Genomic DNA, 17,899 nt, shown 5'->3' on the forward strand with positions numbered 1-17,899 from the left:
CGTCTGGTTTCTCAACTTACCAACAGAGGCCATTATCAATCAGCAGGGCTCATGAACATTCCAGTACTTCCACAATTATTCTTAAGGGGAAATTTTAGCTCTGCTTGCTCAGAGAATGCAAATGGCAGGAACTACATTCACTGAGAGCAGTCTAAAAATCCTGACCACCCTTGCAGTAAACCCTATTTTCAGACAAAGCCTGTGACCAAAACCACTCTGGCTGATTAGCTACTATTAAGTCCTGCAGACATTACATGCAGTTTACTCAACTGATCTACAAGTGCAAAATACAAAGATGATGTAGAAACAGAACTACAAAGAACATTAAAAAAATCCCAATGAAATTAAAGCTGAGGAAGTAAGAAATGCTGATTCTTTCTTTGAGAAGTTCCTTCAGAACCCTGAGACAGGAACACATCTGGATGTAAGCACTCCACTGTCAGAATTGGAAGTCTCCCTGGCTAACTGCAGGTTAGTACAGCTAGTTCTCAGGAAACACTGTGGCACAACCGATATGTAAAGAGATGACTGGAAGCACTGACTCAGCCTGCTTTCCAGTATTTGCCTTTTAGCCATACCTATCATACTTGTCTTCTGAATCTTCCCATCCATCTGAACAACTGATCAAGTCAGAGTCAACCTACACATTACTCCCCTTATACAGAACCCCCTTCCATCCAACTCTAGTACTACCAAATACCTTTCAACTTGTTTGTAGTGCTCTACCTGTGAGAATACTACTGTACAAGCAATTAATGACCCATACGCACATATATGCCTCCATATCATGGATACCATGGGATCACTACTGAATCATGCTGTGTCTAACCGATACTAAAATTAATGAATGTATACATAATTAATGCACAATCAATAAATGTGCATTTTTAATCTTAAGTGTAAGTATAGTACGTTTCCACTTGGAAATATTACGTGCATCTGCTCAGGAACTGCAGCTTCATTAATGAGATAGGATATTAGAACCTGTTGTCCTTTGGACAACATTCCAGACCCGGCTGCTATCAGTGACTGATGAAAATGTACTGTGAGCAAACCCCGTAAGAGTACTAGTGAACTCAGAGCAGACAAGATCTACAGGAAGCCATGCTCTGACCAGAGATCCATCTAAAGCTGTACCATCTATGGGCTCCCGGCATCAGAAAGGACATATATAGTTTTATATCTTGCCATCACCTCTTCCGAGTTATTAACAGTGATCGGCCTTGCAAGCGTTTGTGCCTTTCTCATTGGGATCCCAAAAGAATCAGCACTTCCTCACCCACCATAAGAATTAGATTTCATTTTTTGTCTACCATCCCCACACTTAAAAAAAAAACCCAAATCCTGTTCAACAACAGAATAAAAAGGTGCAAGTTTCAATCTGTTTTGTATTCAGTGAAACAAGTTTCCCATTGCCCGAGATGTTCTGCATGATCAAATCATATGTAATGTATACAGAAAGGTTTAGAAAGCTCTGATTCTACTAAGCGTGTTCTGCTCTAGTTCTGTACAATCCAGAGCCAGGATGGCAGGTGTGGAGGGGTAACGACAGACAGATCAACTACTGCAGACATTTGTGCTCACAGTAACATAAAACACCAAGTGTTTACCTTTTCTGCACTGTCTGGCATTCTGAAAACACACAGGGCTAGAGATCAACTAGATGTCAATGGACAGCCTCCGCATGTATGCACATGGACTTTGGAAACAGCTCCTGACAGGCAAAGACTCCTGGCTGTGAAAGGTATCTTTAAGAAAAAGACTCTACCCAGAATTAAAGTAACCCTCTTTTTCAATATGAAGCATCAGTGCAAAGCCTTCCCCTACTCATTAGGACATTGTGGCTAGAGGTTTTGGAGATCCAGATCTTCAACCATCCTACTGTCTTCAAACTCTCCATTGAAACAGGTCATTGCTCAGCACCATGGCTGTGATTCCAGAGCCACTTTCTAACAATGCCCTTAAAAACACCTATTTCACTAGCTTTTTCTGCCATCTTTGCCTCCCCCATTTGTCTAGAAGTCAAGGTGCTCCCAGACCCTTGTCCCAGCCACAGAACAATGACCAAGTGATGACAAGACATGTCAAAAAGCCAAGCCAAAGAAAAAAGCACTGAGCATGCTCAACAGTAAGTCCTAGACCAACTTCACATTCAGGAGCATGCAAGGACTCCAGAAGTAGAGACAGAGAAGAGCATACAATGAGGCCTCAAACCATTCTAGAACTAGCAATACCCAACTTGGTTGTGACCATCATGCAACTTCCTCCATGGAATTTCACCAGATTTTAACAGGAATTAAATCTCCAGAGAAGTTCATCAGTTGCGTTAACTGAAGAAGCAGGTGAGAGTAGGTGAACGTGGTACATACAGATTTAATAAAATAAATAAAAACCAATGCAATTGAATTTACAAACTATAAATGCAGCCAAGCTACAAACTTACCTTCATTAAGTAAATTCCATTTTTTAACATCTTATGCTTGGTTTAGGAACAAATTTATCTATACTTTAATGATGTGCATAAAATTGGAAGTTACATACAGGAAGTCTTCATCTATGCAGACTGCACTGACAGAGTTGTGTGTACCTCACATGATCATATCACAAAGACCAATTACTTCCTGTATTCTCAACTAGCAAGTTCTCTAATGAGCCTCAAACCCCTATAAATTTAGACATGGAAAATACACATACTGTGACTAACCAATAAGCACTATACTAGAAGGCTCAGAAGAGATGGGCCAGGGTGATGCTCCCATGAAGCTCAGAACATAACATAGGCTGTGACTAACTACAGCTATTGCAAAGAGGCTAACTTCACCTCAGCACAATGAGGACTGGAGGGTGTCCTTCAGATATACACATTTGATACTAAAACATTACACCCTCCATATGTGGATTATCTACAAGCACCTGCTCAGGGAGCATTGTACTCTGAAAAATAACCTTATGGAAAATAATGCTGCTTTCTTAGAGCAACAAGTGCCGAACACTCACTCAACACACCCATGACCAATTTGCAACAATAATTCTTTTACCTGCAGCTGCACAGAGCTGCCCCTTTCCACCCCTAGAAGGTTGAAGTCTTCAGACTAATGAGGCACTTGTTTTCTACCAGGCACTATTTGCTCAGGATAAGAGATACTTTCTGAAGGCTTTGAACTCACTGTCTACTACCTTCATTTGAATGGACTCGTTTGGAAAAGGCTGATGATTTTTCACGTTGGGGGGAACGGCTGCAGCAGCCCCTGTATTCTACTATTCAAAGAAACCTGTTCCTATTCAATGGCATTTTTCAAGTTTTAGCAGAAGTCCCCGCATCAAAGGCAGTGCACACAGAAAAGTTCTGTCTCTAAAAAAAGCCAGAAGGAAATAGAAATACCAATTTGCATTAATGAGTTCTACTTGCGGAGTAATTTCTATCCTGGAAGGTCACATAATTTCAGCCCCCTGCTATTGTGTGTTATTTTGTCAGACTTTACAGAAAAAGGGCGATATTCAATCTGGCACAGACACAACCCGTTAACCAAAGAAACAGAAATACCCGGTTTATGAGAACAACCTGCTAAGCTGCCCCAAAAGCCTGAAAAAAAACTGCATTGTATTCCAGTGCAATTTCAACAGTGTTTAGGGCTTCCGCTATGACCAACGACCAGCCACTGGGTAGAGGTGTACCCCTTGGTATACAACCCCTCTGCGTTTCTGACCAACTAAGAAACTGAAATCTGAACACTGGCAACAACCATCTTAAATGTCAAGGTTTGCCCAAACTTAAAAGGTGTAAAATATTCAATAAAGAGACCTATCCCCAACCCTATCTACTTCAGGCAGCCTAATAAAGGCTAAGATGCTCCATTTAACATCCAGCTTATTAACTCCACAGTAGTCTATAAAGCTTGAGAACTACTTTAAATACTTCTATGAAAACATTTCTCTGAGAAACACATTCCACAACCTCAAATGCCTCCACAACCTCCACAAACTTTCAGGATGTTTCACCACGTCATCTTTAAAAAGAACTAGAAGGGAAAATAGAACATACAGTTCAATTGAGGGTACCAGCACAACAGTAAAGGTGGGCAATTTTCTGCAGTCATTGCATATACCATATGGTTATCTTGCAAGCCATGTGAATGACAACTGCCTGCTCTCTAGCTAGAAAAAATATACACAATGACACTTTAACCTGACTGCAGTACTGTAGATCATAAAAACCAACCAACACCACTTTATCTTCCTTTAGCCCATTTATACAGTATACAGCTGAAACAAGAACACCAAACATTCAAATTATGTATTCAATCACTACAAAAGATTTACCATTTAGAGCATTTCTGTATACTTTGGAAGATGTACTATGATCAGTCTAAAGCCTGGTTGCCAAAAGCCTTCAGGTGGCATCAGTTATGAAGAATGCACTGCAAACACATCAAACCAATCCGTATTTGGTCAGCCAGAACATTCAGCTTTGATTCTTCCTGTTCAAAAAAATCCCCTGGAACAGTGGAAAAGCCTGCTTGAACATTTCTTACATTTGTCATTATCTATTCATCAGGAAAACAAAACAAGCAGAATCCTAGGCACAGACTAAAATGATCCAATCAATGCCCTGATGAAAGCAAAGTTTATGTATAATAGCACTGGGTCAGCTGAGAAACTCACCATCCATGGAAGAGAGCACTGATGGCCATCACTCACTTGACTCCAAATAGCATACAGCTCTGCTTAAATCCCAATTCACATGAAGCCTTTAAGAAGTTGAAGGCCAAAAGAACTTTGCTTCTATGTACCAGTCATTTATCTTGTTGGAGAGTTGCTAGAAGAGAACATTTAAGCTTTTGGCTCCTCTCCAATAGTCTGCTGCTCTCCCATAACATTCTGAAGTGCTGAGCTTCTCAAAATTAAGGATGGCACTTGAACAGCAATCACTAATAAAGAATTTTAGCACCCTCTGCTATACTACTTATGTAGCTGTAACACGCGCAGACTTAGTTGACGTATAATTGTATTAAGAAAACATACCAATATGTGTTTGTTTAAAGTAACAAATGAAACTCCAAGGCCCAATACTTGATGATATCCTCGACAGCAAAGCAGTTATTTCATAATGTGACAAAATCAATTTCCAATTAAAATAAAAATATCTCAAACTTACAGTTTACAACAGTTCTCGGGACCAAGCTAGGGTCAGTGCCAATTTAAATGCAAACATAACACACTGCATAATTACTCTACTTATGGTAGTAAGCTTGCTTATCATTAGTACCAAGAAAGCAGCAAGACTGTATTCACCAAGGGTTTCTTTTTTGGTGAATTATGTATGCAGAAAGAAGCACCGCAAACATTTTGCGCTTAAAGTATTTGTAAGCGATTCCCTAGACTGCATCTGCTAACCCACTACCCATTTTATCCCTTCCAATTGTTGAGAGCAAAATGTTTACAAAACAAATAGCTAGAAACAGATGCCTATCCCAAAGTCATACTTTATTGTATTTCATTTTCCTTCTCTGCTCTGCACTTTATATTACTTCTAGCTTCTATAAACCACACTGCAATTGCCAATTTTATCACCTGTTGTCAATTAAGTATCACCTGATCTTCTCCACCAACTCAAAAGCAGGTCTCAACCAAAATCTACTTATTAACGCAATTTTACTCTTGCAAAATTCCGTTGTGGTAGTATATGGGTGAATTTACATTGAACTGAAACTATGGTTACATAATGAACTGAATCAAGTTAATGGCCTGCTTACGCTAAAAGGAGATCTCACTTCTTTGTCCTTCACTGCTTTCAACATCAACTGGATGCTTCATGAGCCCATTCGACTTCCTAATTCAACAGAAAGCTGTCCAACACGGGCCAAGGGGTAAGAAGGGCTGGGCTAACTTGCCTGACAGCCAAGACAACACCTACAACAGGAACAAAGCTAAGAGTAGGATCTTCCTTCAGCAGTGAGACCATTTCATTCAGTCCTATAGAAGAGCATCCCAAGATCACCACTTACTTGCCACTGTCCACCAAAAAAGCAAGCAAAAATACTTCTCTTCCATTAAATTATCTACCCTGACAGCTATCTGTACTTTCCTAACACCACTTTTTTTCCCTGAGTCATTAAGACAACATCATGCCCTAGACTCTTCCCATAAATAAAGGTAGCAAAATAACTAAATGTACATTCTGCAATGTCTTACCTCAAGCAGACTCCATGTTAAATCACTTGTAGACTATTACACATTAACATTTCTGATTTATCTGCATAGGGAAGAAAAGGGGAAAGCGAAGACTTGAACCATCTGATGGTCCATCAACCAGGCAAACAGATTAAAAGATACTCTGGCCAATTAAAAAAGGAATCTATGCTTCTAATGCAAGACAAGTGCAATGTTAACTTAGCAGTTATTTAAGTTATCAAAGCACTGATAAAAGACAGGAAGGTATCTACTAGAGCTGGTCTTTACTGAAGACCTTCCACCTTACCTTCCAAGTTAAACAGAAGAGATGCAGATGTGACTTTTTTGCCAACATAAGTGAAAGGTATTGGGTTCTAATCAATTTTCTGCAAGCTGCAGATAGGTAAGAAACAGTATTCAAGGAGTATCAAAATCCTTGTTTCACCTGTTGGTTTATTAAGAAATCCTCTACATGTAAAAGGAACTCAAAGTGCTGTGATAACACCAAGGCCATTTTGGATTTCCTCACTTTTTTCCATCACACATTTCATTCTGATTGCTTTGGATATTACTTTCATGAACAATTGATGATGCCATTCTGGAACACTTTAAATTGCTTTCAAGTCACTGCTGCCGCAGGCATCCCTTCCCCCTCTGTTGTCTCCTGCATGTATGTACCCACACTCACCCCTTTGTCAGTATTTACAGCTGCCTAATCCATGATGAGCCAGTCCAGGGTGCTAACTCACTGTTCCCAGACAAGAAAAATCTATTCACTGATCTTCAATCTGTTAAATTTAGGAACCAAGCCCATTTTCACCATTTAAGAAAAACACCCATGAAATTCATTAGGAAAACTCAACTGCTCTTCAAGCACATGACAAACAAAAACTACTCATCTGTCACCTCAGGATTACGTGAAGGATTAAAACCTCTTTTTCATAGAAAAAGGAAATCTTGACTTATAAATCACTACTCACCAGTTATCAAAATTAGCTTGAAATTACTACTGACAGACATTGTCTTTGAAGATGAGCTGAAATGAACTAGGACTCAAAACAACGAAGGAAGGTTTCAGAATCACCATGTCATGTTTTTATCACTTAAAGTAAGTCTTGTCTGAGCTTCTGTACCAACCTGCTACATGATATTCAGAAAATCTTTTGGTTTATGGGTGGAAAAATGTTACTCTGACCTCTTCTATTAAACACTTAATGATCTGAAAACAAATGCTACAGAAGGCCTTGGTAACCACATAGTACTCCTGTTTAACAAGTTGTATTTGTAACCATAGCCTGACCTCAGAGCAGAGAAGCTCAAAGTTGATGTAACCTAGACTGTATTCTTTATTTTTCTACTAAAAAGCAGCCTTCTACAAGACAATCCTCGCTGGAACAAAGAGCCTGTCATGATCTAAAAGATCACCTGGAAAAAGAAAGACAACAACCTCAGACTGCAATTACAGAACATTTGTTAAAATGGCCCAAAGGCATTAGTGGAGAGATCCAAAAATCACAAAGCCCAGTTTGCACTCACAGTTATGTTTTATCTATACAAGTCCTCTTCCTACAGATCAAGAAAAAGCTCCACTTGTGGAAAGAAGTCACAAAATTCCAGCTTTCCAAACAGAAACACAGACATTGTTCCTTTAAGTCATAGTTTTACTGAGGTCAGTAGAAGTCTTCCTATGATGGGAAATTCTCTCTTCCCCATTACCATGAGATACATGACTTTTTTGTGGAAGTTTAATCATCTCAACACAAGAGACAGGAACCACAAAGTCCTGGGACAAACGATTCATTAGCTTAGAGTAAACATCCAGTATTCCTTATGAATACTGAATCAACACAGGGAAACATCACTTTTCCAAACATCTTATCACTTCCCCATCTTAAATATTCATGTAAATAAGGGGTTGGGGGAGGAGAAAACAACTGCCATCTCTTGCTCAACATCCAAACCAAAGAGCTTTTTCAAACACAAACTTGCAAAACAAAGCAAAAAAGTTTAAGGATGTTCTAACTGCAATTTGTATTCTACAAGATGACACAGATTCTTCACCAGTCTCTTGAAGAAGATACATTCAACCTCTCAAGAGTGATGGAAAGTTCTAATATGAAAGCTGGTAGTGTCTGGCTGTCTCCAAATGTCAAAAGGCTAAAAAAAACCCCAAATTGCTCAGAAATACCAAGAGCACCAAAAGAGACAGACAGTTGTAAATGTATGTGCCTGTCTGGAGACTGAATTATGAGATAGGGAGGTGAGGGAGTGGAAAGAGTGGAGAAGTGATACAAATGGTAAGAGAACTAACTCAAGTCTTTTTAATGATACTGAAGTTTAACTTTTCTCCTACCCCCAGGAGCCTCCTCTATTTTGAAAGCCCCAATAAACCTCATCATTTAATTCTACCTTTGAAATACGTGTCTGACCATCTTTTAAGAAGGTTTTTTTTTGTTACTTTCATCATACAAATATTACTAATTTTTAAACATAATTTATTTATCCTGTAAGAAACTGAAGAAATGCCACCTGTGTCCTGCCAGCATTCAGAAAAATCAGAAGGGGCTATGCCATCATGAATGCAGTTAATTATAAACTACATCTATGATATACTATTTATTTGGTAATAGAACTAAAAGGCATTAATTAGCCTTCCTGCCGTTTTGGCTTTAGCACACAAATGTCAGACAGCTACTTCCTCCCCACTGTATTTCTATTCAGTGTTCAAGGCCAGGTTGGACAGAGCCTTGGGAGACGTGGTCTACTGTGAAGTGTCTTGAACGTTACTTTAACATTAAGAAAAAGAGTTCTGATATGCCAGATTATGATAACCCAACAGTTTTCAACATAGGCCAGACTTCACTATTATTTCCAGTCATGGAAGACAACCATATTTCAGAATGGAACAATACCCAACCGTAGAAAACACTTGTTAGTCTACCAGGCACACTCAATCCAGTTCTTCATTCAAGTCAAGCAACTCTCTCCAAAATGGGGTAAGAGGAAAAGGAGCTTTTAGGTTTCATATAACACCCTACAGAAAAAGAAATCCAGCTGCCACCTAGAAAAATCCATCCAATACCTTCAAAGAACACTGATGACACAAAGGGACTGGGGAGAATCAACAGGGTTTTTTCTTATATTATCATCTGTATTAACAAGTTTATTATCTGTATTAATAAATAATACATTTCAGAGATTTTCAACATCAAGAGTCAAATAAAAAGGGGGCGCAAAGGAATAAAGCTGGCAGTCACTATCACCAATGCAAAGGGGCTTTCAAGGTTTCCAGAGTATAAATTGAAGACCAACACGGAAAAAGTGAAATAACTCCCAGGATTAAGTAACTTCCAAACTAGACAGGAAGAAGAAAGCATAGGACAGCATTTCCTTTCTGTACACAAAGCTTACGACTTCATACCAGATCTTACACGCATTAGAACTCAAAACTTCAGTGCCACTTGCTAATTAAATAGTGCCCAAGAGAGCGAAGAACACAAAATAAGCACAAAAATATTTCAATACAAAACGCAACACTTCCCAATTTCACCTGAAAGATAAAACTCAATAAAGCCACACAATCTAACCAAATACCAAGCAATTAACGCTCAGAAGCCCCTGTCTAAATAGAATATGTCCATACCAAACCCACTAAAACACACAAGAGATATTCTGCATATCAGCCAGGACAGAACAAAACTGATTATTGCCTTGACAAGCAGCACCACAAATGAAGAAAAGCAGTGGTCCTACACGTCTTAAACCACAGAGTGCAGAGCAAAACTCCTACCACGAGATTAACACAGCACAGCAACCCTGCAAGCCCCTGGAGCAGTAAAACATACACACGCACCGGTAGGAGTTGTCACCAAATTGCATGCACAAATCCTCTTAGCTCCAATGTCTGATGAGACCTTTACCTTCATTTTCCATCGAAAGCGTACTTGAGTCGATAGTTACAAAAGTCTCTAGCAACAGCAGCACCGGAGCGGGAGCTGAAAGGTGAAGACAGAGATGCCCCAAGATCCCAGGCAATCACACTGCTCCCTTCGCCCCCACCTGCAGCAACATCTGCAAGAGAAACATCTGCGCTAAAAGAGGGGGAAAAAAAGCCTCGAAACTAAAAATAGCAGCCCCACAGCAGCCGAACCCTGCGGTCTCCACCGCCTTTCCACGCACGCCAGCGCGGAGCAGCCACACGCATCCATGGAGCCCGCAGAGCTGTCAGCAGGCAGCCCCCAAGGATTAGGATTAGCTGCCCAGCACCTACAGCAACACAGAGCAGTGCCGCCACCGCCTCCCCCCTCGCCTCCAACAGCCTCGTCCCGCCCGGGGAGGGGCTCCGCACGGAACGAACGCCCCGCACCTAAAAATAAACGCTCACCCCAAGTCCCACCGCTGCCCCCGAGCCCTGCCTTGCTCTGCCCGCACCGCGTCCCCTCAGCGCCCGGCCGAAGAGGAGCAGCGAGGAAAGCGCCGGCTCCCCGCAGCTCGGCGACCCCCGCCCGCCCCGCAGCACCCCCCGCGGCTCCCTCAGCAGCCGCCCCGGCCCCGCCCGCTCACCCTATGGCGCAGGCCGCCGCGGGAAGCAGGGCGCCGGTGGAGGTGTGAAGGGGAGGGAGAGGCGCAGGCAGCAGTTCTGTAGCCGCTGCCTCGTCCCTGCCGCCTCGCCGCTCACCTCCGTGGCTCGGGACGGCTGCGGCAGCAGCAGAGCCGGTGGCACGGCCGCATCCCGCTCCGCTCACTTCCGCGGGCGGCGGGAGAGGCAGCGGACGGGGCGGGGCACGGCAGCGGAAGGAAGGGCGAGCGGGCGGGCAGGCGGCACTGCCACCGCCACCATCACCACTCAACGCCTGCGCCCCAATGCTCCCTTCTCCCGACCGCGGAGGGTGGGAGGCAGCGCTCCGTGCGCTGTCCTTTATCCCCTTTATCTCCGGACCCCCGTCATGGAACGCGTTTAAACGCCGCAGCCGCTGCGGGGGTGCCTCCGGTGCGGAGGTCTCCTCACCTCCCTGCCTGGCAGGAGGACGTTACTCGGCGAAGGTGGAGCCGTTAAACGGTGTGAGGTGTTACCGGCGCGGGCTCTACCGGAGCGCTCACGCCAAGCGGACCCGCCTCGGCCCTGCCGAGCATGGCCTCTGCGCCAGCATGGGAGCCGGAGTGGGCCCAGGGGGCCGGCCGTGGAGGAGCAGTGCCCTAAGTGGGTGCAGAGCCCCTGTACTGCGTGTCTGCGGAGCGGTGCATGTATGAAACCAGCGTCGAACATACAGAGACACATACATATAGTATACACCCAGCCGGGATTTGTAGTCCCACTCAGATGTTCTTTCAAATGACAGCCAAAAAAGCCCCGACTCAATACAAAAACATTGAAGGTAGCTACTTTTGAACCCCCTTTTTAGCTACCAGTCCAATGGCTCATATCACTAGTTGTTGGGGTGGGAAAAAATGCTTTACCAATTCCAGTATGTTCACCTAGCCACCAAAGGAATGTTATTTGAAACTACAGGGCCAGTGCTGAGCTCTGATCCTGGGGAAGTCTTTAAATAAAAGTGATTTCCTGAGATAATAAATGTTACATTTAAGGTATGATACCGGAGTAAGGATAAAATGCCTTTTGATTTGCAAGGTCAAAATCTAATGGTGACATGCTAATCGTAGGCTTTACACCCTATCACTAAAGAAGCATGACAACATGGTCCGAGAGGTACAATTACACTGACACCACCTTGGCTTTGCTTTCCTTAAGCAGCAGCAGAAACCAAAATCAGTGTCAGCTCATAAGAAGCATTTTACGGAACCAGATTTTAAGCATTTTAATGAAATCTCCCAACCCATAATAGCATGTCTCTTGAATCCCTCTGCTAAATAAGCATAAGTTAAAGAGCATGCTTGCTTCTTTTGAAGGTAAATCTGCTTGAGTGCTAGAATAATACAGATTTGTGAGTATGTTTTGAGACATAAAGCAGAGTTACAAGTGCTGCTTTAAAGTAGATATTTGCATTCAGGAAAATAAGATGACAAGAAGCGGGTTAAATGGGGGAATACTTTATGCACAGTTTCTGACCTGTCCTATATAGTTGCCTTGTTACTTGAGTATCTCCATGGTTACTCTTTGAAATACCCACTACAAGTAGGTAGCACTGCCATTGGAGCAATGACTTTTCCCCAAGATACTGCTTACGTTAACTTGTTTGTAAGGGAAGCAAAGAACCGTGTTGAGCTGTTGTGATGCTAGTTATGATGCCTCAACTTCAACACAAAACTGATGCAGAAAACAGTTACTTTATTAAAAACACAGGTAGCTCTTGCTTTCCGTATCAGATGTTACTATTAAAGATGAAAAAGTTACATAAATACTTTCATGAAGACAAAACCACAAAGCCTGTAGGCCCTAATACTGTTCACATCCATAGGATATTTGGACTACTTTACTTGTGAAGAGTTTTGGGGAGGAAATTGTTCTTGAACACTATTGAACTGTTCACAACTAGACCCATCAAGGTCTTAATATCTGTGATGAAGTCTGCCTGCTCAGAGACATCCTGTGTTCATGTGTCTTAAAAGAGGAAAAAAAAGTCAAAATCAAGCCCTACTGTATAGTGGCAGCTGAGAAATCTTCATCTCTGGAGCTTAATCTCTTTACACCAACCATACACAGCTGTAATGCTGCCAGGCAGCTGGGAAGTGCCTCTTCTGCATTATACCAGGACTGTATCCATCCTTGAAGATCATATTGCTACTTCTGCCATACCCTACACCTACAAACAGTAGCTGTTTAATAAACAATGCTCAAAGTATTTTATCTCCATCTGCTGCTAAATATTGCTGCTTAAAAAATCCTGACCTTAATGTGAGCTTGATACACAAGAGTGTATCAGGACAGCGCTAGTGTCTTCAGGAAGCCTCATTAAAGAGTGTGGCAAAGGCATTATTTGGCAAACCAAAGAAATGTTATTAGAATATGACTGTGGAGATGAAGTCTGAAATTAAAGGGCTTTGCTTACAGGAACCGGTTGTAGCCAGCTGTACTCACAAACCAGAATCACAGAATAGTTAGGGTTGGAAATGACCTTAAGATCATCCAGTTCCAACCCCCCTGCCATGGGCAGGGACACCTCACACAAAACCATATCACCCAAGGCTCTGTCCAACACCAACAAGGATGGAGCATTCACAGCTTCCCTGGTTGTGGGAAATAATCCTGTTAGAATAGGATTTGTTTTACCTTTTTTTAATCCTATAAAAAAATCTTGCAGTTAAATGCTCCTCTGAATGATTACCCAATGAGCAAACATGTCTAGCCACAAGGGAATAACTGCAGTAAAAATACATACATGAATTAGAAGAACATACACAAATTCAAATATGCAAAGGGAAGCCATCTCTAAACTTCACATAAACAGTAGTTGAAAGGATATGCAATAGTGATGGGTATTTGGGGAAAAAAGACTGGATGTTGTTAGAACACCAGTTTTCCCTTTTCTAGTTCACAGACCTTAAAAACTCCCTAAAAAAAGCAGGTCAACCTGCTGATACTAGGTTTGTATTTAGGAGAACAGAGTTTCATGTGTGTTCAAAGCCAGCTTAAGCAGCCCCTAGGCACTCTCCTTCTCTCGGTGTTGTCAGGTTTAAATGCCACACAACACGATCCTAATCTTCTGCATCAAGAAGAGTTCCTGTCATCCTGTCAACCCCAGCACCACACACCCCCCGCACCCCCATCCTTTTCCCCACAGACTTCTATTTTGCCTCCTGTTGATGCCCAAGTCAGACCTTGCCTTCTGCGAGTAGCTATCAGCAGCAGGGAGCCAGCAGGTTATCTCAGAATCAGACTGACAAAGCACTGGAATCAATGTGGAACTGATGCAAATCAGTAACTAGAGACTTCTCTGAATCAGGAGTGGTTATTCTGCCACAGCCAACATGGTGGAAGAGGTGTGGGGAGCACCAAAAGGTACTGCAGCTCTCAGTACTTCATGTGCTCCTCTAGGCATTGAGGGCTGGAAACCAGTGGCTTGATAAAAGGGGTTGGTTTTAACTCAGAAGAGTTAAAGGCCTCTGGAAGGCTTGGAAAAATTAAAAGATAATAAATGTGTGGCATTGCAGATAGTACCATTGATCAATTGGAAGAGAAGAACAGAGAATTTGGTCTAATGGCATTGAGCAGATAGCCGCTAACCTGCAGCATGGTTATATGCAAGCTTAACTTCAAGTTTAGAATCATAGAATAGAGTTGGAAAGGACCTTAAGATACCTAGTTCCAACCCCCCTGCCATGCACAGTTTAATTTAGTCTTCATGGTCACAATAAATTCAACTTCATCTCAACTACTCCCATGTGCTACAGCGCTACCAGAAGTAGTAAAATGTATTTTAAACATAACAAAGATACCTATAACTGCATGGCTCACAGATGGGAGATCTGGAAGTCTGTTCAAGTCGCTTTTCAGACTCTAACAGCACTTGAAATACTTGTTGCTCTGCAGTGAGCTTCCAGATCCTTTTAAAGATGCATTTGTTTAAACTCTGTCAGTGTCAAGCAATGCTAATGAAATCTTCTACAGCTTTTGTTAATCTCATGGACAGTTTATTTATACATTATAGTAACCATCAGTAGTGTTTTAGCATGGACAAAGCTTTCTGTAGCATTTCAGTTTGGGGCAGAAAAGGTTAATACGCGATCCTTCTGTCAAAGCAGGCTTCTCAACTATTTGCTTAATTTAGGTATAATTCAAGCTGTCCTCAATACACTGAGCAGAAATTAGCTTTTCTGGAAGAAAAGAAGACTTTCTGGTAAGATGGGTTTTCATTTGATTTCATCTCATTATTCGTTGTCTTTCATCTTGTTGTCAAAAACTCACCAGTGCTTTTACAGTCCTCTACAGGGTACTTGTATGGCTGGAGTCAGGACAGGGGAAGGATGATGCTGAGCTCTTCCTTTACACAGTTTAAAAGGCATGTGTCATTGGTAAAGCCTGCATTGCATGGTTCCTCCTCACATCCTTTCCATCCATGCTGTTCAACCGATCGCTGATAGAAGCAATCATCTCATCTCCGGAGAGAATTTTCCAGAGGAAAATACGTGGTAATACCACCTGAAGTGTGAATGTTTTTATATGTGTGTGTATATGCATACATACACACACACAAAAGCCATCCACTAGATTTAAAAGAAGAAAAATGATACCTTTTCCCCAGAGGAAACAAGTGCTCATTTAATTTTAGAGCTCTGAGCATGTTAAGATGTAAGAAACGTAGCTACATTTTCAAATGACTTTAGTTGAGCCCTGTCTTGACACTGTGCAATTATGCTAATTAAGGTTTATGGCAGCCTTAAATTACACTTCACCAATTTTTAAAACACCGTTAACTTTAACCCTCTCATCCCATCCCTAAACCGCATCCTTACTGACGTTCAGGGAGGCGGTGCAGCACCACAGCAGCTGAAATTGATACGGACCCAAGCTTTTGTGATTCTCCGTTCACCGATGCTCTGTTTTGTGCTTCCCATGTGCTGGCCCTGACACTGTCATCTTTTGGTAACCCAGCTCAGGGGGATTGATCCAGCTATGAAGAAAGCTACCTCAAAAAAGGCTGAACTCACAGAAGTGGTGCAGGGAGGCAGTCTGGGGCAATGATGGGGCTATGGGAGTGGGCCTATGGGAGTTCTAGCCTTAGGTTAGCTTGAGCTGTTGTGAACATACACTCTCAGAGCATTCCAGAATAACCTGTTCTTCAGGGAAAGACTAAAGGAATTGATTTTCTGACCATAGCGCTCAACTGTTGCGTCAAACCTGTATTTCATCTTGGATAATTTGCGATACCTTGCATTTATCCCATATAATCCACACTCACCCCCCACTCTCTTCCTTCAGCAGCACCACTTTGAAACAGTTAAAAACATTACTGGCATATTTTCCATAGAGCTTTCACCTCCCTTCATTGAGGGCATACAGAGCTATTCTGCTGTTTCTGTTTTACCCTCAGTGATGGTTTTCAAAGCTGACTACTGCAGTAAAGGTGACTGTTACTAATGGGGAAGCTCTCAGAAGTGCCTCTATCCTGTCCACTGAGCTTTCACATTTCCAGAGACAATCCTACTCCTTTTGTGCAGTAAAAGAGCTGGTTTCCCGTTGCCTGTAAAAGCCAGCCAAGAGACACATCCAAGGAGACTGGGCTCTGTAATTGGAATGTGCTGTGAAGCAAGTGACTATAGGAAGTCTTAGCTGAGGCAGGCAACATGCCTTGTCGCATGTCTGCTACAGGACAAAGGCACCGCTCCTCTGCGCTGTCAGCTGCAGCTACAGTCATGTTATGGCCCAAGTATAGCAGAAGGTGGAAAACTGTTCCCTAGGAAAAGTTTATGTCTCTTCTTAGGATTACTGCAGTCCATTAAATGGGAAAGAAGAATACCCCATTTCCTTTTCAAATACTTCAGTTACATGATCGCAAGATGCAAGTGTTGAAACAGCTTTCCTGTGATGGACAATAAACACATTTCAACAATGAAACTATCAGCAGTTAAAAAAGCAGTGGTAGTGAAGTACTTTGAATTTAGTCAAGGCTAATGTCCCAGGAATTTCAGGAATGCTGCATATATTACAGACAAGTGACACTGCCAAGTCTCTTGGCACTTGGAAATCCTTTTTCGGGACTACTGGTGGGGGTAAAACGGGGTGAAGGTAAAACTCAGTAATGACCTGGCAGTTAGTAAACAGATGTTTATGTAGCTACAAGGTATTAGCTCCTGGCAAGAGTAAGGTAACTTGGTTGATACAACACTGAAGTGTCATTTGATTCAGACTCAAAGCCAAAGAAATCAAGTGAAAGCGTGCAGCAGCTTTTCGGGTTGGGAGAAATCCATTCCAAACTTTTGTTCACATTCCACTTACCTTTTTATTTTCAGAGTTACTGCTGTGTGTATGTAAATGGAAGTAAAGTATTTTGAGGGGTTTGTTCCTCCCTTCTGTCTTAAAGAGTGGTCTGAGGTCATGTTTTTAAAGCTGGGAGAGGTTACTGATAAAAGCAATTAATGTAGCATGCTTCTATTGCAACTATGTGCTATAGCATAAAAGACCCCTAACCTTAAAACCCCAAGCGGTATATTGAAAGGCTAAATCTGTTTTAAAGAGCATTCTTGCTTCTTTAAATAAGGTTGCAAGGAGAGGAATACAAACTGTACAAACAGCTTATGAAACACTTAGAAACACAGTGAGTACACTTAGTAAAAATACCCAGATTTAACAAGGGCATTTTGACCTGTTTCCCTACCCAGCTACACCAACCTGGGCTAGGACAGCAAGTGCTCAGAGGTGTTTCAGTGCCATTGCTGATGAATATCAAACTTTAGCACAAGGGAATTAGAAACCAACCATCCATGGCAGCACAAAAAGGCTCCTGTCTGTCTTGGAAACAGGTGCTAGAATATTTTTCCACTAACATCACCATCTTTAGCTTAACTCTTAGATTAAATAATAGATCACATACTCAAGTCTGTGCATCACCAAGGGTTGGCTACAGCCCCAACTGCAATTGGCAAGAGTGGATATGGGAAGGACAATCCCAGGTGAATCGGGAGGGTATATTCCACCAGCCTGTCACAATGCGAGGGTTAAAAGGGCCCTCCTTTATCCCTTTCAGTAAATCAGTGACTAATGTCAGTTGCATTCTGTGCATCTGCAACAAGCCAAGAAGCACCAAAGGGGGGTTTAATTTAAGAAGAGTTG

At 42.1% G+C, this 17,899-nt stretch overlaps 1 protein-coding gene across 4 annotated transcripts in view; it reads right to left on the reverse strand.

The window, feature by feature from the left end:
- ATP2C1 (ATPase secretory pathway Ca2+ transporting 1) overlaps positions 1–17,899 on the reverse strand; it is a 62,514-nt gene that overhangs the window by 37,575 nt on the left and 7,040 nt on the right. The window contains exons 1-2 of one of the 4 annotated variants that reach the window (XM_061373149.1): positions 10,735–10,963; positions 10,092–10,242 (exon numbers count right to left, since the gene is read on the reverse strand). The exons of 1 other annotated variant lie outside the window; for it this stretch is intronic. In XM_061373149.1, coding sequence (XP_061229133.1) covers positions 10,092–10,097 — 6 coding nt within the window. In that variant the 5' untranslated portion in view covers positions 10,098–10,242; positions 10,735–10,963. Of the gene's footprint in view, positions 1–10,024; positions 10,243–10,734; positions 10,964–17,899 lie in introns of those variants that run through there. 2 more of the 4 variants (XM_061373151.1, XM_061373152.1) reach the window with 2 other exon arrangements.

The sequence above is a fragment of the Neopsephotus bourkii genome, unplaced genomic scaffold (genome assembly GCF_033783945.1).
Source record: "Neopsephotus bourkii isolate Nb327-2 ecotype Australia unplaced genomic scaffold, CSIRO-AGI_Nbou_v1 NB_1629, whole genome shotgun sequence".
NCBI lineage: Eukaryota > Metazoa > Chordata > Aves > Psittaciformes > Psittacidae > Neopsephotus > Neopsephotus bourkii.